Source organism: Archocentrus centrarchus, chromosome 14, assembly GCF_007364275.1.
Source record: "Archocentrus centrarchus isolate MPI-CPG fArcCen1 chromosome 14, fArcCen1, whole genome shotgun sequence".
NCBI lineage: Eukaryota > Metazoa > Chordata > Actinopteri > Cichliformes > Cichlidae > Archocentrus > Archocentrus centrarchus.
The window spans coordinates 33,098,980-33,124,321 of NC_044359.1; the positions used below are offsets into that span (position 1 = coordinate 33,098,980).

Here is a 25,342-nt window from a genome sequence, read left to right on the forward strand (position 1 = left end):
CATTTTATTACTTTTTTGACAAATATATATGAAGGTTTTCCTATTAAGGAAACATTCTTTCAAAGATAAGTTTACAGCAAATTCATTCCTGCAAAGAAACAGGAAACATCAGATATGATGGAACTAACCATTTCTATTTGTGCCCAGGAAAGGTAAGGGTGCCATTTAATAATTAGAATCAACTGATAACGGTGACATAGTCAGTCTGGTCATTTATGGTAATGGGGAAAAAAACAAAACAAAAAAACAAAAAAAAAAACAAAAAACAAAACACAAACATAATCAGAGTCGTTTCAAACGCCAATGGGACATCTTTAATCATCTGTGTTATGATTTGTGGGGTGAATTATTAGTTTTGCATCAAGGCACACAAGCATTGATAACTGTCAGTGGAGCATCATTTTTTTTTTTTTTTTTTGCCAAGACATTGGTCCCACTGGGCAGTACAGCTGTACAAACTACAGAGTAAAAACAAAAAGCATAAGATAGGACTTTTCATGATAATAACCAAAGGGGATCTCAAAGAATTTAGATCAGTAATGTACAGAGCAATATCACGTTCAGATCTCGGGACTAAATGTGGAGTTCTTCAGTATGGTAAGGGGTGACATCACACTGACTCACACTGCTCAAACCTGCAAGCCGAGACAGAAGACCTGCAACTATTACAGAGGATGTAGCTCAGCGATGGATCTCTTTCCCTGCTGACAAAACTCCTGTAAACTCTGTCTTCCCTGCCTGAAGTTGCTCTCCCTCCTTGAAAATGGCAAGATGACCTGAAGTCTGAGGAGAGTCTCAATGTTACTGAAACTTCTTATCTGTGACGTCTTTAGCGTATCGAGCACAGTAGTCGGAAGGTAGCCTGCCAGAGGATCCAGCCATTTCTCCTTCCATGACTTCATCTCGGAGTGAAGGGAGGCCTGATCTGGCAAGTCTTCCTTGTACAGGCGGAACACGAGACCGCTAAGAATGCTGGTTTCTACTTTGGACATTGCGTAAGGCACAATCTCCAGACACCTTAAGGTGTCCAACACCTTTTCTGTGAAGAGGTCATCAATTTCTGCTATTGAATGCTCTATGATTTTCACGCTTAAAGATTCTTTGTAAAACTCGCTCAATGGCTCTAGAAGAACTGAATGCAACATTGTAACATGGAGTTTAGAAGCCAGGGCAACTGCTTCCTCAAACCACGCCTTGTGATGGGTGTCAAGATCACTCTTCAGTTTGCTGAGGGAAGCTTTGACATCAGGCAAGTTGTTCACAGCAAGCAACATATCTAAGGGTTTGCCCTGAAGTGACTGGCTTAGCTTTTTTGTAACAATCAAGACGTTCTTCTGCACCACTGTCGACAGGATGAACTCAAAGTTTCTGACTGCATCAAAGAACTGAGATGCTTGCTGTTGGTTTGACGGACTTCCCTCCACTTTCAACTCGTTCAGGCAAAGCATGACCGCTTCTAAGATATCCACCATCACCTCATGCATGTCATGACTCTTCTCCCAGTTCTTCATGAGTCTGTCCCTCAACTCATTGCCCTTTCCCTCATCATGCCGGAACACGTGAATGATCACATCTTCCAGTTTGTTCTGGCGTTTTGCATCCTCTGTGAGCCAATGCAACAGTTTACCTATGAGAACAGCGCCATCGGCCGCTTCTTCAGCAGGGGAAGATTTAGCTAGCCAGATGTTGAGAGACAAAGCAGAGCTGACACTTCTAACAGCATGCGGGTATTTCTTAGCTATAGCTAAACTTACAGCCCTCATCTGAGCTCCTACATCCCCAACACTCAGCGAGGCCTGACCTCTACAGTACTCCATGTTGAGCCCCCACTTCTCCGACAGAGCGTTTTCAATAGCAACTGCAAGAACAACTGGGTCTTTACTGAAAGGGATGAAAGCCAGCGTTTCCTCACATTGGATGTCCTCTTTGTTTAAGTACCTGATGCACAATGGGACATAGAGCTCACCATCAATTACAACTGCTTGCTCAGTTATAACTGTGAAGAACTGAGAGTCCCAGAGCTCCTTGAGGATTTGTTCGCGTAGTTGGGGTTCATAGAAAGACACAGCTGTTCTCGGTCCTTGAACCACCTCCAGTGTCACTTCATCCTCGGCTGATTTCACCACACCATCAGTGGCTGTCTCTGCTACGCTGGAGTCCTCTGATTCTGTTGTGGCTGCTGGTTGCCCTTCATTGCAAACTATTTAAAATTGAAAAGATAATAAATGTATTAAAGCTTCAAACAACAATTTCTAGTCTTGTTATACTCAGTGTTATTTATATTCAGCTGCCAATAATACACTTACCACTGTCCAGCCTGAGGTTTTGTAGAAACTCCAATACCTAAAAAATAGATTTGCAACAACTTGAGTTATGTAGTACAGATTGTAATGATGGGGGTAAAAGAAAGATAATTTTGGCTTCTACAGCATTGAAATAAAAGTATGAACTGTAAGTATGGCTGCCGATTAGTCAGTTGGGCTGTAAAATACCAACAAATTGGGGAAAATGGCAATTACAAATTGTTGAGGGCAACAAGAACTGAATTTAGAATTTGGTGAGATGAAAGCAGCTAATTCATAATTAATGGCAGCTCTAGCTGATCAAAAAAAGGAGACTATTGCATTTACCTGGGTCAGACACAGACTGCTCTCTGGGTCAACCTCCACACATTTCTCAATGACCTCTGGCAGCCGCTTTAAGGTAGTGCAGTGAGAGAGGAGCATCACATGATCTGTTTTGCTGCCTTTGCATACAGTGGTTTTCAGGAGATCCCTCATTGAATTCAGAGTAGTCTTCATCAGATCACACTCCATACTGACACTAGGCAGAACAGCTACTAGCCTGAGCAATAAGGTGACAGCTGGATGGCTCTTGGACTCAGGATGGACTAGTGTTTCAGCGATAGATGTTGGAGGAGCAGCATCGTGGTATTTCTCTCTCCACACAGTTGCCCAGGTGTTGATTTCTTGCTCAGCCACTTCAGGCTCAGGTAGATCTGTAAGGTAGAGGCTGAACGGCTTGTCTGTGGACTCTGACAGTACGGGCTGTGGATTGCAAGAAGGAAGCAGCGACAGGACTGACAGGGCCTTTAAGTGACTGTCTGAGAAGCTGTACATCATTTCATCAATTAGACTTCCCAGGAGAGGGATACTGAGATTTTCTCTGTAGTATATTTCAGGTGATTCATAGCTGTTGGCTTCCTCTGAGAAACACACTTGTTCAGGAGCCACCTTGGTTGCTAGCTGGAATGCTTGCTCAAACCAAGTGGAGTGCATAGCACTCACGTTTTCTAACATTTTGTTGAAAGTCTCTATGATGGAGGGGATTTTTTCCACTTCACAGAGAATGTCAGCAGGGTTTCCACAGCGAAAAACAGTGCTACAGTTACGAAGAGGAGCGCACGCATTCTTCAGTATTACAAGGGTGACAATGTAATCCATATTTCTCAAAGCTGTAGAGAGAACTTGTGCATGCATTGATTTGGCACCTGTGGCACTAGAGCTCACAGCATCTAGGCAGCTAAGAACACCCTCTAATGTGTCAGCGAGTATGTCAAAGAAGTCCTCTCTCTTTTTCCACCTTGAACAACACGTTTCTGGAATTTCCTCCAGGGCTTCCCTCGGCATATTTAAGAGACCGTCGATAGCCTGTGCCAACTGTCCCTCCAGACAAGGAGATTCGTCAAAGAACAGGAGCAGGTCTTCCGTAACATCCAGCATTTTCGCTACTGATGGGCAAGGCACGTTTCTTGCCAGCCAGTGGGCAAGGCCGCAAGACTCACTGGGTGTCACGACACAAAGTGGATAGCTCTTGAGGAATTCCAGAGACATCTTCTTCAAGCTCTGATAACCCGGGCCCAACTGCATGAACGCCTGTCCCCGACACTGAGACATTGGTATGCCCCAGTCTTCAGTGAGAATCTTTGCGAGGTTGTTTGCTTGTCTGTCAACATGGCAGTTTTCATCAAACGGCAGGAAACCCATGAGCTCTACTTTTGGAGCGGATTCTCCAACATACCTGACAAAAACAGGTAGGTGGGTCTTGTCGGCAATTTTAACTGCTTTGTCTGTGATAAGTGAGAAGAAAGGAGATTCCTGTATTTCTTTGAGTACAACATCCCTGATTCCATTCATGAGGAGCGTCACCATTTCATCGCTGCTTATAGAAGATGTGCTTTTGTCCTCGCTTCCAAACCAGTGGCACATCCTTAGCTCCTGGATGAAAAGCTCTTGGTCTTCTTCTGAGAGGTCAGAAAGAGTGCTATTCCTTTTTCCCAGTAGTGCAGCCAGTCTGAAAGCTGTTGCTAGACTCTGACGATTATCACCTTTGTTCCCATTCTCATCTGCTGGTTTCAGGTCTGGATCCTCCATCTTGTCTGGAGATTGGGGAATTTTGGGCTCCTCAGCATCCTCCTTTATATAATCAACTAAATAAATCAGAAAAAAAGAAAACAGAATGATTATGACAAGCATGAGGGGAAAAGAAGCATAGTAAAATGCATGTAACAACCATACCTTCCATATTATTTTCAGAGTTCTTGTTGAAACTCTTGGATTCCTTGTCCTGTAAGAATACCCAAGTATATACAAATTATTCTGGTGTTCATTAATGAAATATAATGAAACCAAAATTAAACACTCAATTAAAGAATATAAGCACATACCAGACAGATCCCCTCCAAGGCCTGTGGAGTAACCTTCAAACACTGGGTCACCATGCGGTCCAGGTCTCTGTTGAAGTCTGTGCCCACCTGCAGCAAAGCCAAGCACGGGGACCTGTCTTTGGGGTTTGTTTCTCTCAGGTACTCTTGGAACTTGTTGTGGCGCATTACGACACCACAGTCCTCCAGCGCTGTGCTGGGCAGCACAGACATAATCCTCAGCAGTGTATTGATGTTCCCAAAGTACTGCATGAGTGGCAGGCGTAATGTGTGAAATATGGAGCTTGGGATTGTCACGGATGCCACTTTGGTCTTCCATGTCACTCTCCAACAGCACAGCTCTGTGAAAAAGTTGTCTGCATCGGGGAGATCGCTGCTGTAGAGCGGAGGCTTTGATTTCAAGCTCTCAAACACGTAACTCACTGTGACCGAGCACGGTACCAGAGAGAGGAAGTTAAGAGCTTCTTTGTGGTCTTCAGAAAAATGATCCTTCACGGTATTGATCAGGTTGTCTACCAGGGGCACACTTAAGCCATCTTTGTAATAACCTACCGGCTTTATCATGCTGTCCCTTGGCAAAGAGTTTTCAGGCACTTCAATCTGCACTCTCAGACTTTGTGCCATCGCACAGGCCTCATCAAACCAGTTCTGGTGAAACACCTTCATGTTTGTTTTCACTCTGTTCAGAGTGGCCACAATCCCACTGATTTGGCAAAGCTGGGATGCAGCAGTGAACTGGTCCTTCTGGATGCCAGCGCTCAGCTCTCTGGTAAAAGAGGATGCATTCTTCAGCACCACCATGGCAATGATGAAATCAAATTCCATTACCTTGCGGAGAAGTGCTCCTGCAAGTTCAGACACCGAGGCTTTCCATCTCTGCGGGTTGTTTTTGACTTTCTCTAGACATTCGACCAGAGGTTCCAGCATCTGCACAAACACCTCGTAAGAATCGTGCTTCTCCTGCCAACTGGCGCAAAACTTTCCCTGTAACTCCTGAACCTTTTCGTAGCTCTCTCTAAGACCAAAGGCTATCACGTGGTCGAGCTGCTTTTCCAGAGCGACGCTGCTGCCAAAAAACATCAGCACCTCCTCAAATGTATCCAGGGCTCTTTTAACAGCAGGCACCGGGATGGATTTTGACCACCACGTGTTGAAAGAGTAGCAAGAGCAGTGTGTGCTTATAGCAAGAGGATGCTTCTCCTGCACTTTGCAAGCAAAGGCTTTCAGCTTGTAGGAAACGTCACCAGAGCCCAGGTATGCTTGACCTCTGCAGTTTTTCAAGTCAAGATGCCACTCCACTGTAACTATTTCCATAAGACGCTGTACCATAGCATCGCATTCCAGATCCGCCTCAAGGAATCCCATCAACTCCAATCGCATAACATCAAAACTGTCCACAAAGCGAAGAAAGAGCGGAAGGTAGTCTCTCTCCCCTAGTTTCACAACACGGTCAATAAACAAGGAAAAGAATGAACTCCCCACCTCCATGAGGATTCCCTCCCTGACAACATTCTCGCACACAGTGAGAACTTCTTTCATTTCAGACTTGGTCACATACTCGACTTCTCCATCCTGAGGAGGACACGCGTCGCTATGTAGCCTGCTTTGACTGCTGTATGCAAAAGTGACCGCAGCCTGTAGTGCAGATTTAAGAGCTTCTCTGTCAGTTTCTGCACATTTCATCTCTACAAGCCTGTCTGCATCCATCTCTAGGTTTATAAGCTGCAATTCTTCCTCGGTGTCCTTCTCTGCGTGGTTTCCAAAGGCAGCCACTGAAATGACAGGTGAGAATGGCTCTTGATGCGATCACAGTCATTTACATCTATCATACACCAAGTCTGCACGATGGAGATTAAACTCAAAGGTTTTTTTTGCACTCACATCGAGGAGGTTAACACTTTTAAAACTATTATTTAATGCAGCCCTCATTTTGCATTTTCCCTGGTCTTCCATTAACATTTAACTGAATGGTACATAACTGAATAACAATGTGTTTAACAGCAAACACAGCACGATGAAACAGTAAATAACTAGATGATCTCACCTTGTGGAGGCTTCTCTTTTGTATCATCATCCTGTAAAACACAAACATCATTTCAGGATTAATAATTGCGTCACCACTGATAAAAGTCAGCCGTGAAATTTTCTCAGTCCTCACCATTTGCAGCAGCTGTAGGATGTCTGGATGCTTCTGGACATAAGACTCCACCAGTTGTTCAACACTAAAGTGCACGTCCTGGTTAACGTAGACGTATGCCATGCTGCACTGTCTTTGATCCTCTGGCGTGGCTCTCAGGTAGGAGTGGCAACGCTCCAGTACCATGTGGTATTGGCCGTACACGTCTGCCTCTGCATTTACACACGGAACAGTTCCCAACACCCTCAGCAAGCTCTGCACATTCGGGTAAAACCCGATATCTGGAATCTTGAGCGTAGCAAAGACTGTGGTTGGAAGGATTCTGCGCTTGCTCGCGTGCCTCCACTTCACTTCCCAGCAACCGAGCTCTTCGTAGAACGTGTCAGGCCGCGCGAGGTTGTTCAAGTTTGCATCTGCTACTTTATCCCTGCGAATGCTGAAATTATGGTCAGCCATGTAGGAAGGTACCAATGAGAGCCATCGGAGAATCCTCACCATCTCTGTGCTGAACACTCGCTTCACCTCCGCAACAAGGTACTGCAAGATAGGCCGGCCCAGAGTTTCTCGGTAAAAGTCTTCCAGCGGCGTCTCGGACGTGTCTCCTTGAGCCATCTCCGGTTTGGTGACTTCCACTCCCAGCTTCTTCGCTCGGCCGACTGCATCTGAAAACCATTTCCTGTGGAATATTGCAAGCTCTTGTTGGTATTTGCTTACCAACTTTAAGGCATTGGAAATTGTGTACTGCAAAGTACTGCTGATGCTAATTATTCCCCTGAGACTTGAGTTGAGTATGCTCACACAACAGAGGGTGTTCTTCAGAACAACAAGTGTCATAATGAAATTGAAATTCTTCAAAACTGGCTTGAGCTTGGCCATCTGCTCAGCAGTATCTTCATCTACCTTTGAAATGATCTCATTGATGCAGTTCAGGAATGGCTCAAGAATATCTAGCATGGTTTGGAAAGCATCAGTGCCGTATTCCCAGTTCCCACTAATAGCTGCCTTGACTCTGTCCACTTCCCCTTTTATGTGCCCATATGTCATCTGGATCTTTCCTTCCAGTCGTTTGCACAGCTCTGGTGTTCTCCTGAGTAACGAGGCCACCTCCTCTACAGCGTCTGCGACTGTCTGGATGGAGGGCACGGGCATGCAGCGAATGATCCATATGTTGAAAGCATACGGGTCACTCGGTGACAAAACCACTTGTGGAAACTCCTGCAGAATTCGGCAAGTAAGATCTCGCATTTTCTGACACATGCTCCCTGTAACGAGATAAGTGAGTCCTCTGCAATGCTCCATTCGTAGCCCCCACTTATTTCGCAGCTCAGACAGGAGCATGTAAAACAGATTCTCTCCATCCATGTCGCACGGTAAGAACCCAATGAGGTGCTTTTGTGGAAACCCAGCTACTGTGACAGACCTGATGAACACTGGGATTTGCTCCTTTCCCTCTATCCTAGTCACATCCTGAAGCAGAATGGAGAAGAATCTCGCCAGTCTGAGGCTGTTTTGGATCTCCTCTCGCATGAGGCCCTCACTGAACTGCAGGATTTCTTTCTTGTCGATCTTCTCCAAACAGATACGACTGAGCACCTGCTGCCCCCTCGCACCTCCGATCGGCTCGTCGGCATTGATGTTTGCGCCATTGATGCTGAATCCAGTCAGTGCCAGGATTTCCTTAAAATAGACTTTCAGAGTCTCTTTTGCTTTGGAGGTGGCTACGTCCTCTTGGGTTTGGTTCTCTTTCTGCAGTTCAGCTGCTGCACTGTTCTCTCCACATGCTTCTTTCGTCTCCTCCGTCACTTCTGCTGCTGTGTTTTCTGAAGTAAGAGAGGACGTAAAGAATGAAATGATTTGAAAAGCATTTTTTTGTTTTGTTTTTTTTAATTTATTGAAGGGAACTAAAGAGGGTATTTTTCCAAAAATGAATTGAAGCAGCTACTGTACCTTTTGTCTTTTTCACAGCAGTAGCATCCTCTTCTGACTAGGTAGGTGAAATGGATAATTTTTAGTATTTTAATGTTTGATTAAAAAAAAAAAACAAACAAAAAAAAAAAAAACAAAATAAGAGGAATTTTAAAAAGTGGACAGACACTTACAGGATCTCTGGCTCGTTTCCTGCTGTAGGTTGACTGATTATTCACAGACGCTTTGAAGTCAAATATTGTTGGAACAGCATCTTCCTTTAAGACACAACTGGATGCGCTCTGACAAAACACATGCACACACCAAACAAAAACTATTTAAAAAGATCACTCCTTTGTGCACTTCCATAATATCAAAATGTGACTGCAGGGATATTTATTACTTTGGTAAAAGTTTTTTTAAACCTGTAGTTTATAAGAGTTTTTGCTGACAGTGTATCAGAGGGATGCTGATTATGCTCATTGCACAGATATGCTTACAAACAAAAAAAAAAAAAGGAAACAAACACTTGTTTGTGTTTTACATCTATAAGTTGCACAAAGACGGGAATTATTATCCTCCTGTTGTATGAAATTAAACTGTCCAAGACTGGCAGACAAAAATAACACGAGTACTCTGCAGTATTTGTGCAGCGCTAAAATGGCAAAACAGAATGCCACCTGACTTTGGTTATCAAGTTAATCCTAACAGAGCACTGAGCAGCAGAGCTGCTTCTTACCTGGTGAGAGATCATAGATGGCTCAAAGTGCTTTGCACAAAGTCTGTAAAGCTTATGCAGCTGTTCAGGAGGTTCTGAAGCCAAATCTTGGCGATGACAGTTGTCCAACCATTGTTTGCAGCTGAAAAATACAGGAGGAAAAAAGGTGTTAGAGGTTGGAGGAACAACCAAACACAACAGCTGAAACCCTGAAAATAAAAAAGGTCAAACAGTCATTTGGGCTCTCAAAATATTAAGAAATCTACTTCAGTTCTACTCAAATTAGGCACAGTTGCCTTGTACCGTCTCCAAGCACGACCGTCTCCCTCCAAACTGCCCTGCTGAACTTCACTCACACCAGCCATAACAAACAGGCCCCAAGTGTGCTTCAGTTTGTCACAGCATCTAAACTCATCCCTCTCACACCGTCTCTCTCAGCCTCAAACACACTTCTAGAAAGCGCTCTTGCAGAGAACAATGAGGTCCGTGATTTTATGCATCCTGTGGTTTAACTGGGGCCATTTCTGGAAGCAGTGGCACACTCTCCTCTCACATCATACTGACATATGAATTAAAATAGAGACAGCTCTGCTGAAAAGAATTGGAGTGCGATGTTAACACCATGTTTACACGTCCGCGTCCAACTGAACTGTGCTCAGGCTGGCACACAGCCATCACAAATGAGCCGGACACTGGGGGTACACTCTGGGAGCTACGGCAGAGCTCAGATCACCTGAGTATCCCCTCACTCTTTAGTGTCAATGAGTTCACTTCCACTGCAACACTGTTTGCTGTGAAGCAGCAGTTAAGACCCACTGAAACTGTAAAGTAAAGCCAAGATTATAAACGCACCGCTTGTGTTCTGGGTTTTTATGGACATTCAAATACTAACTAAAGCATTGGCTGTTTTTATTTCTTCATCGGAGTGCATAAATGCACGTTCATGGTACTTTGATGCTTCCAGATCTTGGATTTGGCACACCTGCTGATGCTATTTGCAACACAACCGCGCACAGTCTCACTGCTGGCACGACCACAACAAACTAAATGAATGAATTAAGTTGAGATTGAGTGCTGCGACTAAAGCTTTGGCTGATTCTCATGAGCTCTTTGCTTTCATATCCTGCCTTACATTTCTCTCTCTCTGTTAAATTATCTTATTAATGCATGCAGAGAGGTCCCGCAAGTAAGTCTGATCAGCTGTTTGAACATCAGATGGGTGCTTATACACTAAATCCAAGGCTCGGAGGTAAACTCCTTTAAATATTTCTTAGACCCCATGATCTGCTAGTAGGCAGTATTTCCTCTGGCATGGAGGACTTCCTGTGTGCAGATGCTGTGCTGTGATTTAGTGAGCTAACCTGCATCTGCCGCTCAGCTTCAGTCCTCATTAACTCTGTTTATTTGTGAGTCAGTCAACAGAGCTGCTGTGATTCAAGATATCAGCTCGATAAACGGAAGGACCGGACTACTACGAATCCACAGGGCCACCGCATGGGCGCTGTTAAGTACTGTAACATTTATACGGTACACAATGAGCTATAATGGAAAATTACTATGGAATTGCGCAGTTTTGCGAGCAACAGCACTATTAATTGGAGGTGTTTTAATTGCGCTAAGCTAACGCGACTCATTCTCCTCATATCGCCGGACCCCCGGATGGATGGATGGTGAGCGTCGTGTATCAATGGTGATTTAAATAGAGCACAAAAAAAGTTTTAAACTAAAGCTTCTCAGTGGGTGTGAAATGACTGAACTTCAAAGTAATCGGAAAAAGCCCGTTTCACGCATCGGTGTCCGTTTCCGAGGCTCAACGAGTGACCGGAGTCTCGTTTCCCACGGACTTTTCTTTCAGGAGTAGCGTTAAGTCTGCGCCATTTTCCACCGAGTTGTGTCACTATTAGCCAACATGATGTGAGGCTAACGCCAGTGCTAACAGCCAGCACATTTATTCTGCATGCTCAGCGGCTCCTTTCTAATCTGGATCTCAATGAAATAAGCACAAGTCTTACCGCTCCGGATCCAGAGGAAAGCTAAAAAGTGGAGTGGTCTTCTCCGATCCCCGCTGCTGGTAATCACAGTTCGCTGCAGCGCAGCAGTCAGTCATTTTGGATTGCAATGAAGCTAGCAAACAAGTTAGCTAGCTTAGCTGGCGGTTGCAAGCTGGCAAAGCCTACTGTGAGCAAACCTGTAGGGCAGCCTACAGAGTCATGCCTCGGGCAAAACCTGCAACCGATACAGTTGACTTTCACTGTTATTCTCGCTTATTGTCTCTTTGGCAAACTAAGAACCTACTAATTCCATGCTTTCAAAAGTTGATGTTGCGTGCTGAGCCAAAGTCGCCAAAAGCGTGTTATCCTATCAACCAGGAACTAAGTGCTGCAATAAAACTGCTCACCAGCAGAGGGCAGAATGACAGGACCAAAGAGCTTTATTGTCGAGATGATTCACGTCCTGTTCTGATGTACCCGGCATTGCGCGCAGGAACTAAATCAACGTGACCTTCGCTTTGTTACATATTTTGGTCATATTCCTAAGACGACGGAGCCATAGCATTAAAATATATTTATTTATTTATTTTAATTAAATAAATAGCTTTGGCTATACTCGTTTAATAAAGGAGTTAATAATTTCGTTTAGTAATTTAATAATTTCGTTTTCATAAAAGTTGAGGTCCTTATAAAACAAACGAAACTTTTGGCATCGCATCTTCAAAGGCCTGTTACAGTTCATCATACATGACCTTCCACACGCATTGAGCAGAGATGCTTTTCTTGTTCTAACTGAACACTCTTTGAATTTTTCCTCCCTCCGTAAAGCGGAGCTGGTTATTCCTCATTTCACTGATCCACGCTCTGCCTGTGCAAGGCCAGATAAATGCCTAATTAAATGTTTCATTAATCAATTAAAATTGGAAATAACTAAATAAATTACTTAATAAATGCATATCTACAGTATCAATTTGTTTTATTTAAAAATATATATTTATTTGTTGGTTGCCGTGCTGCAGTGCAGTGCATCATGAATTTATTTTATCTGTCAATCTCACCCATCAAAGTCGTCAGCTACTGCTTTGGTCTGTGCATTTGTGAATACTAAAAACATAAGCTCGGCTTCACTGTGTACTTTGCTGCCTTTTTACCCTGATGATTAATATTTACAATGAAAATAGCACATAATAGACCCAACTACCCATGCTCTTCTAGTATATAGTTTTTTTTAAGCACTCTGGCAGGGTGCTCACTGATGTGAAATTATTTTGAAAGCTCATAGACACTGGACTGATTTGGAAGAAGGTGGTAAAGAGCTGCACTGCAGTTCTGCTGTGTTGACATGTCCACATTAAAAAGGGATTTATTAAAGCAAGAATGGACCCATTTGAATTATTTTATGGATTTATTCTTCAAAACAGAGAAAATACATCTAAATTATGGAAACCTGTGTATGAGAAGTTCACAGATATTCTGTAATTTAGAACAGACAATAACACCCTCCTTCTAGACACAAATCAGAAGTTCAAAGCAATTCATTTTTTATTTGGAATTCAAAAATGAGACTTAAGGTTAGTGCAGCAGTTTCAGCAAACTGCACAAGCAGGACAACGGTGTAAGTCCTCAGTCAGCTCAGTTTTCATTTACACCCAACACTATAGAGCAAATTTTGTTTAAGTGACTCAGCACACTCCATCCAGACATATTACCCCAAATGCAAAATGGATAGTGGTAGGTGCAGACAGCTATAAAAATGTTCAATGAAAAACAAGGACCACAAAATGTAAAATATCAGACAGCCTCACTCTTTATTGGCACATTCAGGGAGGCATTTATAGATGAATGCCCTTACTCACTTTGACAGAGCTTACAGAAGAATAAATTCACATTCTAACACAGACACAATCTGGAAGCCAGAATGAGACTGCTGGGATTTGGATCAATGATTTATCTGATCATGCTGGAATCTTTCCACCCTTTCCCTCCATGCCACATTACATAAATACAGCATAAATAGCACGACTGATGGAAGCAGAGTCCAGGGACATGGGGGTTAGCTCAGAAGAGCAGGCCAGTTCTCTCATTTCTACATTTTATCACAAAAAAACAAACTTCAGTTTCAGGGCTAAACCGAACATTCACCAAACACATGTACAGCTACGGTGCTCATTGCGCCTTGGGGGCTGTTTTCATGTAAATGAAGGGCAGTCATGGGCAGAGCCAGACGGTGAGCTTCTCATTTTGTTTTCCAAAACTTCAAATATTCCATGGTTTGTGTAATCTGGGCAAGTTACAGACGAGAGTGGATGTACACTTAAGGGATAAAGTTACTACGCAACAATCAATGCAGAGTCCTTTCCTGTACACCAGCTTTTTTATTTAAAAAAAATCGACCACTTTGTGATCTGTGTTTGTGTAAAAGAAAATATATATACACACATATATATTTAAAGTAGGAAGCAGCTAACACCTGCATAAAAGCTTCACTACAGCGCAACACCTGACTAGGACTCCTGCTGCACCTCAGGGTATGTCTTCATGTAGATTTCAGCCATTGAGTCCAGATCAAACTCAACATCATAATTAATGTTCAGAAGAGCAAGGCTTTTGGATTTAAATTTGTCAGGTGTGTTCTCCATGTACATCCTGAAGCGCTTAAACGCCACATTGCAGCTGTCCTCCAGACCCAAGGTGGGCAGCACTCCGATCAGTTTCAGGACCGCCAACATGTTTGGGAAGAACTTGACATCTGCCAGCTGCAGCGTTTCATGGAGGCTGGAAGGTAAAGTCTCACCTTTGCCCTTTTTGCTCCATTTAACCCACCAACAGTGTAACTCGGCAGAGAGGGTCCCTGCATTTGGGATGTCATTATTAAAAGCCTGCATGTTCACCTCTTCGGGTTCTGTGGACTTGTGCTGCTCTATGACAGCAGGGACCAGTGACAAACACTTCAGAAGCTTCAGGTGGTCTTCACAGAAGAGCTCATTCATTTCTCTGATGGTGTGACTCACCACAGGGACAGACAGGTGTTCTTTGTAGTAACTCTCTGGCCGAACGGCTCCAGATTCTGCCTGATGCTTCCTCAAGAATGACCGAGGAACCTTCACTGGAATTTCCATGGCTGCGGCTATGTTGAGAGCCTCATCGTTCCAGAATTCGTGATACACGTCGATGTTGTCCGACACTTCCTTCAGGGAATGGAATACGGCTTTTAAACTGACCGCAGCCAAGTAGGCTTCTGTGGCGTTCCCGTGCATATTTTTCCCAAAGGCTTGGGTCAGCGTCATCACGTTTTTCAGCACAACCAACGCCATCACAAACTCAAAGTCTGTCAGTGCTTTTGATATCTCTAAGGCGTTGTGTGAGACTTGATCATTCCATTTCATGTCTTCATTGTCATGCACACTGTCTACACAGAGCAGCAGTGGCTCTAGGATCTCCAATGCCACCTCAAATGCATCATTTCTTCTGGTCCACCCGCTGCGACAGAGCTCCTTCAGCTCGTTGGCTTTCTCCTCATTGTCTGGGTAGAAAATTGAAATGGCGTGCTCGAGCTCCAACTGCAGTAATGGGGACTGACTGAAAAAAGACTCAATCTTCTTAAAGGTGAACATGACGAGCTGCACGCCTGAGAAAGCCATCCCATTGGCCAGTGACATGTTCAAGGATTGAGTAGATCTCAGTGCAAGCACAGCTCTTGGGTACATCTCCATCAGTTTGGCAGCCAATGCTTTTATTTGACTAAAATGTGTCGCTGAGCAGGAGTGGGCTTGACCTCTACACTTTTCCATATCTAATCCCCAGCTGTCAGTCATTTCAGACAGCAGTTTCTCTGCAAGTGCATCTCCATCTCCATCAAAGCTCAAGAATCCAACAAACCTCTCCCTCTGAAAGTTAGACTCGTTCACATAACGAAGAAAGACGGGGAGGTGCCATTCTCCAGAGATCTTCACTACATCACCAGTGACTAATGAGAAAAAGCTGCTTTGTTTAATTTCCTCCACTACCTTACTGCGGATGAATTTCTCACACACCTCAATCAGCTGATTCAGCTGTTCGGTGGAGCAGCACTCCTTGTTTGCATCGTACCTCTTCTTTAGGGCTTCATCTCCACAGATGATGCGATTATCTAGCAATGCCTGAAAGTTGCTGGACCCAAGGCCTTGGTCGTTATTATTAGCAGGCCCTGTAGGAGGAATGCTTTGCTCTCCCAGCAGTAGAAGAACTTCAAATAATGACTTCAGATACTCTTTGTATTCCTCTTCCTCTGACACTGCCTGGACATCTTCCTTAGCTGCTGCTGCTTGTGACTTTTTCATTTCTGAAAAAGAAAAAGGAAAAACATGAAAGAAAACTCAATAACTCATTCATCTTGTAGTCCCTGTGGGACTTTTATGTTTTATTGCTCACTTAGTGTGTGTTTCTACTTACTCTTCCTTCCCTTACTTTCCATTTCATTATCTTTGGTCTGCAAAAACAAATAAAACTGCAGTTAACACTTAAACTGGCACTGAGGTACTCAGCAGTATACAGTTGTGGTCTGAAGTTTATGTATACACGTCATGGCCATGAATGTCGTGGTAATTTGGGGCTTTCTTTGAACTGTTCCTTTTCCAGGTTGGAATGATTGTACAGCATACATCATTAATGACTTTAAAAAAATCCGCCAAGAATTGGGAGCACAAGTTTGAATTTAGTTTTGATTTTCTTTCATTCATACAGGGTCAAAATTATAGATATTTGGTTAAATAGTAAGTTGCACCTCAGTCCAATGCTTTTGGTAGCCATCAACAAGCTTCCGGACCTCTATTTGACCTCTCTTCTTGGCAGAATTCATTTAAATTGGTTGGTTTCCTGGCATGGACCCGTCTTTTGAGCACAGTCCACAAATTTTCAATAGGGAGAGCTGTGTGTCAGCCTCCGATGACGATTAAGTACCTAAAAGGGAGCCTCCAACAAAGTAGGCCAGTACTTTGCAAAATATGCCAGAAAACCTCCACTATAGGTGGAAACAAATAACATGTTTCACACTTTATAGAAAAACACACTGTCAAGTATAAAAGACGCCACCGAGTGCTGCTGGAACACTCACTAGTTACACCCCATATAATGATGGAGCGAAATTACTAATGCAGTTACACAGTGTGGAAAAACAGAACTTTAAGCTTTAACTGAAGAGTTACAAGTTCACTTTAGTTACCGTCAACGTGTTAAACAGTTATTTTATACTTTAAATGTCTAGGGGAGAAACTGCCCAGGCTGCTTTTGTGCTTACAGTTGACTTATCCTCTATCACTAGATATAATGCTGTCACTAGTATTGCACTATTGCTGCTGCTGGCAACTTGATTTAATAGATTCACACTTCAAATTAGGAAGTGTATGATCAGTTCAGTGTAGAAAGATGGGAAAAGCCCTTCATTTATTTACACTTATAATGCAGCTGCCTGCAGGCATCAATAAAATGTTTATTTTTTAAAAATATGTTATCCAAAATATTGTCAAAAATTTTCTTGAAACATTGTGATATAATTCTGATGCTATATCGCCCATACCTGTTACTCCATACAGGAACTGTGGACTACACTTGAGCCTTGTTGTCATAAAAAATACAGATGCTTTCTTTTTGCCAGGTCTACGATACAGCCCAAACTTTTTTTTTTGTCATACATGAATGTATGCTTGTGTAATTTTGAGAGATTTACTCCTTTCTCTTCCTCTCTTTTTGTGCTGACACACACACAGAAATGTTTCCGTGTCTCGTGCAGTTTATCTCATTCTGCTCTCGTCAGCCATTTCAGTCACAATTCATCCATTCAATCCTCTCAGCAGCCACAAGTTAATGGTTTGCTTGTTTAGTTTTTATTTTTCCTCTTTGAACCCTGTTACATCAAGTACAAAATCATCAGCCAAAAAGAAAAAAAGGCTATCAAACGTTGCAAAGACACCCCCCCCCCCCCCACCCAAATTTAGAACAACTCTAATTTATTTAACTCACTGTCTGCTTAGTGCGCTTCGCCTGTCCATTTTGAGGTTGGCTTGTCATATCAAAAATAGCTGGTATGGCATCATCCTTCAGCACGGTACTCTGAGCATCCTGTAACCAAAACACACACATGATGACCTAGTAAAATATTATCAATGTGAAATTTGAACTAAAAGCCTCCTTTGTAAAATTAACCACTAAGTAATAAAGTCATGTAAAAAATAAAGTAAAACTTCTTTCAATTCTAAGATCAATTCCTTCATTAAATACAGCCTCAGACGAACAGCCGCCCATGACACCATGTTATTAGTTATTTAACAAAAGCTAAGCCAAAATAAGATAAGATAAGATAGTGTTTATTTGTCACATGCACAGTTATACACAGTACAATGCACAGTGAAATGTATTTTGTACCTGCAACCTAATAAACACACACATATAAATAAGAAGAATAAAAATTAAAAAAAGTAATTCACACTATACACTATACACTATATACTATACACTATACACACTTTTTAAATTATAATATTTACATTGTGCAATAATGGTCCAGTTAGGGCTCAGAGTTGAGCAGACGGATGGCTTGTGGGTAAAAACTCTTCTTCAACCTTTCAGTCTTAGCCCTCAGGCAGCGGTAACGCCGGCCTGATGGGAGCAGGGAGAAGAGAGAGTGTCCAGGGTGGCTGGGCTGTTTTAGGATCTTCATGGCCCTCAGCCTGCACTGCTTGGTGTAAATGTCCTGCAGGTTGGGGAGGGTGGTTCTGATGGTCCGTTCAGCTGAACGAACCACCCTTTTTAGGGCCATGAAGTCCTGCTTGGTGCAGTTTCCCATCCAGGTGGTGATGCTCCCACGCATGATGCTCTCGATGGTGCAGGTGTAAAAGTTCCTGAGCACCTTGAGTGGGAGCTTGAAGTCTCTCAGCCGCCTGAGGAGGTAGAGACGCTGTCTGGCCTTCTTCACAGTGATGTTTATGTGATGAGTCCAGGACAGGTCCTGTGAGATGGTCACTCCCAGGTATTTGAAGGTGTCCACTCTTTCCACCTCAGCACCACTGATGACAAGTGGATGGTAGTCCCTCTGCTGCTTCCTGCTGAAGTCCACGATCAGTTCCTTTGTTTTGCTGACGTTGAGCAGGAGGTGGTTCTCCTGGCAGCAGTTCTCCAGGCGGGAGACCTCTCTCCTGTAGGCTGTCTCCTCATTGTGAGAGATTAGTCCCACAACAGCAGTGTCGTCAGCAAACTTGATGATGACGTTGGACTCTGACGTGGCCTCGCAGTCATGGGTGTACAGTGAGTACAGCAGAGGGCTGAGCACACAGCCTTGGGGGGATCCAGTGTTGAGGGTGAGGGAGGATGAGGTGAGGTGACCCACTCGTACCACCTGTGGTCTGCTGGTCAGGAAGCTGTGAACCCACCTGCACAGGGATGGGCCCAGGCCCAGGTCCAGCAGCTTAGAGACCAGCCTGGAGGGAACTATGGTGTTGAATGCTGAGCTGTAATCTACAAACAGCACTCTCACATAGTTCCCCTTACCAGTGTCTATGTGTGAAAGGGTCTTGTGGAGGAGGAAGGATATGGCGTCATCTGTGGATCTGTCTGGCCGGTATGCAAACTGTAGTGGGTCGAGGGTGGTGGGCAGTGAGGAGGTGATGAATGTCTTGATGAGTCTCTCAAAACACTTCATCACCACAGAGGTGAGCGCTATGGGCCTGAAGTCATTGGGGCTGCTGGGGTGTGGTTTCTTTGGGACAGGGACTATGATGGACTTTTTAAAGCAGGTGGGAATCACACACAGTTTCAGTGAGAGGTTGAATATCAGTGTAAACACAGGTGCCAGCTGGTCAGCGCAGGTCTTAAGGACACGTCCACTAATACCGTCTGGTCCAGAAGCAGTGTGTGAAAACCTAAGTACACCCTTACTGCTCCCACAGGGATTCAGATTTAAGTAGAAGCCAGAAGCTGCTAATCAAATCTACACGATTAATTAATCAAGTGTGACCACCTCAATAAAAACAAACATTTTCTCAGTTTGCTGGTCTGGAACATTCAGCTGTGTACCACAGGTAAAGACATCAGCAGTGATTTTAAGGAAACTGTTGCTTTCTATCAGTCCGGGATGGATTAGAAGTCCATTTCCAAACAATTTTAAGTCCAACTTTATAGACCCTGGAGCATGATGGGAACAGCAAGCAGCACAGCTGTTAATATGACAGTAAAGAGAACTTTTTCATTATCAGAGGTTATTATTATTATTGGCAATAATCACCAGGACACAGAAAGATCACTAATTTTTCTTCAGCAATTGAGAATCATGTATTAGAATCAGTGATTTTACGCCCATTTTGGGGGTCCTACAGGGAATCAAACTTATCGTGAATCTATTTTTAAAGAATACATTAACACTCATGAGAAAGTTGACACAAGGTCCCAGAAAAAGATATCATACAGTTTACTTGTAATAAATGTATTTGTACAAAAAAAACATGTATCAGTGGTGACACAACTTTCTCTAAGGGTTGATACTGAATGCCTCCACTTTCCACAATCACTAGCAGAAAGATTTACAGTGTACTGCCAACCACTTTTTTTTTTTTTAATGTCCTAATATTTAAAACGTTAGAATTAAAAGGTGTACCTTCTTTTTTACATGGCTGTACGCTGTATAATAGTGAAATAACATGGAAGTTAGCATTAAATATCAGTTATCACAGTTCACATAAGAACTGAAAATTCTTGCAATTCTTGCAATACAGACCAAAGCACACACAACTTACAGTGTCAATCAAAGAGGGCCCAAAATGTTTCCCACAGACTCTGTAGTATCTGGACAGGTGGCCTGGTGATTTGTCGATGAGGTCTTGCCTCTGGCATTTTTCAACCCACTTTTTGGACCTGAAACAATCAGACAGTGTAGCTCAGGGTTTCAGTGTGTATCAGTTCAACAAGGTAGCGTATTGCACATTTGCTGATATTAAAATGATATTGGCACTGATTGAAAATATACAGTGGAAAAACTATTAAAAATTGTCCTCTTTGTAAAATATTCTAATGAGAGATTGAAGATTATTACTGAATCTGGAAACAGTAGCTCAGCTGGGTTAGAAGTGACTCTGTCTTACAAGAGACGCTTTTATGTTTTAAATATACAAGTTATGAATGCATACAGAAGCTTCAGTGCATACAGGTCGCACAAAACATTCAACGTTATGGCCTTGTGTAGTCTTAGTGGTCCAACTAGTCCAACGTGCTCTATGCAGGGCGCTATATGATATCTATATGTCTGATCAAATACTGAAGTTGCTGACCGATTTGACACTAATTAATGATATAATAGAGGGAGTAGCCGGTGAGTCTGAAAGCGTCACTGCCAGTGTCCCGTTTTATTCTCTACCTTGCGGCAATCTTGTAACACCGGTTTTACTGTTTTAACAGACCGTCATGTGCCAGCTATGCTCAGCAAAATGCAAAGACACGTGAACCCGTGAAACTTTTTAAAATGAAACAAATACGTTTCAGTAAAACAGGGACTACTGGCTAAACGCAGATGTTGCAAAAAAGAGGAACAGTTGATAAACTCGCGCGCCGTGCCGCATTGTCCTCTGTAAATAAACTTGTTTGCTAGCTTGGGATTGCTGTTTGCTGTTACCTTTCTGCATCACTCGGGAACCGGAAGAGGGGCTGCCGGTCAGATTTGCCACTGGGACAGTTCGGCACAGCGCAGTGATTTTGCATTCTAATTTTTTTAAATTTTTTTTTTAATGAAAAAACAGCCTTATTTTAAATCGAGTTATTCTATATAGGATGTTAAAAACAACCGCTAACGCCTACAGCGGAGACAGAAAAAGAACTTCCGAGTTTTACTTTCAAAATAAAATGCTTGGGTTAGTGCTACAAAACTATGTACAAATATTTTATATCTTCAAATATCAAATATTTTATATTTTATAAAAACATTTTTTTATTCCTTATCTACCTAATATGCTAAAATAGGTTAACCATAACATTAAAGGTATGTTCCTACCCGACAACCTAAGAGTGATAAAATCTTAGAAGCCTTGAAAACTACTTCACTTCATTACAATTTTAAAGTACATGGGTATTTTTGAAATTACTTTCTATCTCTACCTTACGCAACACAGAGGGAAATATTGTACACTTTTAACTCTACAGTTATGACATTTTTAGTTACGTTTTCATCATTGAGATTAACTCAGTGATTTCCAGTCATTTTAACAAAATACCTGTTGATATCCTTTTTGTATGCACATCTATGAGTTTTAAATACGTTAAATAAATAAATATTGCAGCCTCAGTATGAAAAAAATGTTAGTGTCCAGTTGATTTACGCGTTTCTGTGATTTTATTGTGAAGGCTTTCACGTAGAGAATGACGTGAGCCAAATGAGCGCGCGTTTCATTTCTGTCCCATAATCCTCTGCGGCTTGTTCACAGTCTGAAAACAACCGTACAGCTTGACCTGTAGGATTCCTAATATAAATGTGTTACATACAGTCTTTGACTATTATGTTTATTTTAAAAAGAGTATTAGCCTTTATCTATCTGTGCAGAAAACACTGATGAAGAGTAAAATTTATGTGCTGTGAAGACGCTGCCTAAATGCAGGAGCGGTTCTCATACGTCACACTTAATCATTCATTTGTTCCAAAAAAATTTCCCCACAACTGGTGTTCAAAACTGTATAACTGTCAGTTTCTTGGCGGGATTGGGCGTGTGTCTGTCGATATCACAGGAATTCTGTTTGGGTTCAAACATTTAAACAGACGGACGGAAAAATGAAGTTGTCTGTTATTCTCGCGCTTAGCTTAAAGACATTTTATTGGTTGCTCTTGGTTTCTCGCGATACTAGGGTGACCAATTGCAGCGCAGCAGCGTCAAGTCAAATCCTGAAGAAGTGAAGCGGTGTGGTTTCTGTGGAGGTTTCTTTCCTATGATTAAACCGAAAGCTCAGAAGAGGGTAAGTCAGTGTTTGATATTATCTTTATTTTAGTACTCTACAGGGAAATAACGGCTGGTTTTTATTATGCTCAACGTGTTGCTATCATTAAGTACTCAGTAGCTAGATAAAACGATGTTGAAAGACCAACGTTAATTTACGCCAGATGAACCCAAAGTAACTGAATTAAAACACTTGGAACATTTCATTTACCTCTCATGCAGTGTATTCATTGCCTTGCTCATATTCCAGCATTCTCCACAAATTTGAGCAGTTTTGAGGGGCTACACCATGGACGTTACTGTTTCGAGAAGGAAAAACATCACTAAGAAGGTAAGCTAATATAACATGAAATGTGTTTTTTTTTTTTTGTTTTGTTTTGTTTTGTTTTTTGAAAGCTAAGTTGGCCACAGATGTCCAGCCTCAATTCAGCAGACCTGATGATGTATTTGATGTATTTTCAATAGGGAAACAAGGAAAATGCCCAGCCTGCACATGAAAGGAAGCCCCATATAAAAGGAGACAAAACAACTATTGCTCCCTTCCAACTGAAAAATGGTCAAAATCAGCAGATCCTGCCAAAGAGTCAGCCCCTTAAAGCCAAGGCTAAACAAGCTGACAGTAGGTCAGTGTGTGAGGCTCAAAAACCTGTACCAGCTGCTGTGCTGTCATCAAGGAATGCTCTAGGACTGTATAAAGGCAAGATTGTCCAGTCAAAAATTGGATCTATTTGGAAGGCAAGTACCAATGTGGGTGCTGATCCCAACCCATCAGCACCCAAAATGGAAAACCAAAGGGCTGGAAACGTGGCAAGAAGAAGGTCCAAATCTGTTGCTGAGATGCCGAAATGTGGTATTCAAAAACCTGCACCGGTTAGGTCCAAGTCAGTTTCTGATAGACGACCTCAGATGTCCAGGCCTGCTGCCAGCAGCCGTCCTGCTGGATTCTCCTCTGCTCGCCCTCCTACAAGAATTGTTCCAGCAACACTAACCATTGCCAGCTCTAGAAACACTACTGTTGCTCCCACCAAGGCAAGTGGGACTCAGAACCCAAAGCCAAAGATCTCAGAAACTGACAAGAAGGTCAGCAAGCCTCCTGCCTCAAACGCTATTAGTCAGTACAGATTTACCATGGAGTCGGCAGAGGAGAGAAGGTAAGGTTTTCCACAGATACATGTGATGTTTGTGGTATTACAATAAAAAATTTACTTTAGTTTTCTTGTCCCTTCTGCAGAGCAAAATTGGCTGAGTGGCTGGCTTCCAAGGGTAAGGCTCTCAAGAGACCAGCCATGACGACCGCTAAATCCTCCAAAACCAAAGTTTCGTCAAAACCTGATGTCAAACCTCAGTCTCAGCCCGGTGCATGGCACATACCTGAATCCAGACTGGAAGGACACGAAGCTGACCCTGCTGTAGGTACTGTTCCCTGTGGAGAGACTCAGGGGGCAGAGCCAACAGCATCCAGCCAAACTCCAGTGATCATGAACACCACACTGGACCTGCTAGAAAACTGTGATGGGGATCTGTCTGCTGAGGAAAGGGTGGATGATGTAAGGAGACATGCAGCATGGTTTCTTTTTCTGTTAATGTTGAACATCAGTGATTAAACGAGGATTTTTTTTTTTTTTTTTTTTTTTTTTCCCCGTTTAGATTATTTTGAATCTCTGTGATGCCTTGGAGGCTATGGCAACACCAACCAGCTACAGTGATGGTAAGTTAGAATGATTTGTTTAGGATGATGCATTTCATCAACTAGAAGCATTGTCAGTTCTTTAAATATATTAACTCTATACAGATGCTTCCATTTACATGTCATTTTTGTCTTAACTCTCAGGTGAGACTGAGGAGTATAATAATGTTGAAATGGAGGGCAGCAAACCTGTGTCTGAATGTAAAGAAGAGGGACTGAAGAATGACATGCCTGAGGATGGTGGTAAGGAGGTGAAGGATGAAGCAGAAGAAAGTGATCAGAATGAGGAAACTGATGTCGAAAGTGATGATGGTGTGATAGAGACGACTCCACAGATGGAGAATGGGTCAATGATAAAATACAGTGTGAAAACGACACCATATCTGCAAAGGTGAGGCAGTCCACCTTCTCCTGCTTTGCCTGTTCAGTTACTTCATGATTAAACCACTTTATTCTTAACACTCTTGCAAAAAAAATTTCTCTCCAAATTTCACGTAGTGTCAAAAAAACAATTGAAGAGGTCAGTGCAAGTACATCTAAGAGGAAGAGTAACATTAAAGATATCAAGCTTCTGACACCCGTGCGCCGTTCCTGCCGCATCCAGCAGAAATCCACCCAACTGCCGAAGATGCTCTTTGATCACGATCCCTGCGTATCGTCTCTGGCTGAACTGGTGAAACTGGATGATGCTGCTAATGCCTACATCTACAGAAAAAACACTGCACTCACGGCGGATCTGCCAGACGAATCCACCCTGTAAAGAAACATATATTTGTGCTGAAGGAGGGGGAAAAAAGAAACTTCAGCAATGTTTGGGACTCAAGCTAACACTAAAGATTGTACTACTAAATTGTACTAATTTGAAATGATTTATTGTATTCATGTTCATACTTAACTGATTTGTTTCCTTTTAACACTATTATTTTTATAAAGTTACAAAATACTTACAATAAAGCAGTTCTAAAGCTGACTTTACAAAAACAAGTACTGCATGCATCTTTATCACACAGTGTGTGTAACAGTGACAATCTTGAATGTTGAGATGAACAAATTCTAGTTCATGTTGAGTTGATTTCCACTGATATACAAGAGTTAAAATGACAAGCTTATTTTAATTGGCTGCTGTCCACTGAAGCTAAGTCAGCAGACTGAGCTGGTGGATAATCTGGCCAAATTCTGTTGTCTGCCAGCAACTGAGTGCAGATCAATTAAAAACCAAAGCATAACTGATGGTTTTTTCATTTCATTTTGGCAAATGTAATCAACCTTTTGCGCACCACATGAACTGTTCACTTGCC

General features: G+C 42.6%; 3 protein-coding genes across 3 annotated transcripts; 1 reads left to right on the forward strand and 2 right to left on the reverse strand.

The window, feature by feature from the left end:
- On the reverse strand, nucleotides 1-11,778 carry LOC115791975 (uncharacterized). The gene is made up of 11 exons (XM_030746286.1): nucleotides 11,436-11,778; nucleotides 9,445-9,565; nucleotides 8,900-9,007; nucleotides 8,748-8,784; nucleotides 6,822-8,620; nucleotides 6,708-6,738; nucleotides 4,667-6,435; nucleotides 4,518-4,566; nucleotides 2,631-4,429; nucleotides 2,307-2,343; nucleotides 1-2,200 (listed from the first exon to the last, which is right to left on the reverse strand). The coding sequence occupies exons 1-11, from the start codon at nucleotides 11,528-11,530 to the stop codon at nucleotides 666-668; spliced, it is 7,380 nt and encodes a 2,459-aa protein (XP_030602146.1). The 5' UTR covers nucleotides 11,531-11,778; the 3' UTR covers nucleotides 1-665.
- A 1,130-nt stretch (nucleotides 11,779-12,908) lies between these two features.
- thap12a (THAP domain containing 12a) lies at nucleotides 12,909-21,226 on the reverse strand. The gene is made up of 5 exons (XM_030745662.1): nucleotides 21,049-21,226; nucleotides 20,177-20,294; nucleotides 17,412-17,510; nucleotides 15,846-15,882; nucleotides 12,909-15,735 (listed from the first exon to the last, which is right to left on the reverse strand). The coding sequence occupies exons 1-5, from the start codon at nucleotides 21,132-21,134 to the stop codon at nucleotides 13,919-13,921; spliced, it is 2,157 nt and encodes a 718-aa protein (XP_030601522.1). The 5' UTR covers nucleotides 21,135-21,226; the 3' UTR covers nucleotides 12,909-13,918.
- Nucleotides 21,227-22,127: 901 nt separating this feature from the next.
- Nucleotides 22,128-25,285, forward strand: LOC115791972 (cytoskeleton-associated protein 2). Its single transcript, XM_030746284.1, has 7 exons — nucleotides 22,128-22,376; nucleotides 22,608-22,688; nucleotides 22,823-23,508; nucleotides 23,589-23,904; nucleotides 24,005-24,065; nucleotides 24,189-24,435; nucleotides 24,543-25,285. The coding sequence occupies exons 2-7, from the start codon at nucleotides 22,647-22,649 to the stop codon at nucleotides 24,802-24,804; spliced, it is 1,614 nt and encodes a 537-aa protein (XP_030602144.1). The 5' UTR covers nucleotides 22,128-22,376; nucleotides 22,608-22,646; the 3' UTR covers nucleotides 24,805-25,285.
- Nucleotides 25,286-25,342: the final 57 nt, after the last annotated feature.

Bases quoted from the DNA above. Each gene is read 5' to 3' on its own strand.
- LOC115791975 (XM_030746286.1), bottom strand. From the start codon at position 11,530: ATGACTGACTGCTGCGCTGCAGCGAACTGTGATTACCAGCAGCGGGGA. The intron at 8,621-8,747 runs GTACAGTAGCTG...CTCTTACTTCAG, and splicing joins TGCTGTGAAAAAGACAAAAG to AAAACACAGCAGCAGAAGTG. The intron at 4,567-4,666 runs GTATGTGCTTAT...GTATTCTTACAG, and splicing joins CCTTGGAGGGGATCTGTCTG to GACAAGGAATCCAAGAGTTT.
- thap12a (XM_030745662.1), bottom strand. From the start codon at position 21,134: ATGCAAAATCACTGCGCTGTGCCGAACTGTCCCAGTGGCAAATCTGAC. The intron at 20,295-21,048 runs GTAACAGCAAAC...TGATTGTTTCAG, and splicing joins TTCCCGAGTGATGCAGAAAG to GTCCAAAAAGTGGGTTGAAA. The intron at 17,511-20,176 runs GTAAGTTGTGTG...TTTTGGTTACAG, and splicing joins GGCCCTCTTTGATTGACACT to GATGCTCAGAGTACCGTGCT.
- LOC115791972 (XM_030746284.1), top strand. From the start codon at position 22,647: ATGGACGTTACTGTTTCGAGAAGGAAAAACATCACTAAGAAG. The intron at 22,689-22,822 runs GTAAGCTAATAT...TATTTTCAATAG, and splicing joins GGAAAAACATCACTAAGAAG to GGAAACAAGGAAAATGCCCA. The intron at 24,436-24,542 runs GTGAGGCAGTCC...AATTTCACGTAG, and splicing joins ACGACACCATATCTGCAAAG to TGTCAAAAAAACAATTGAAG.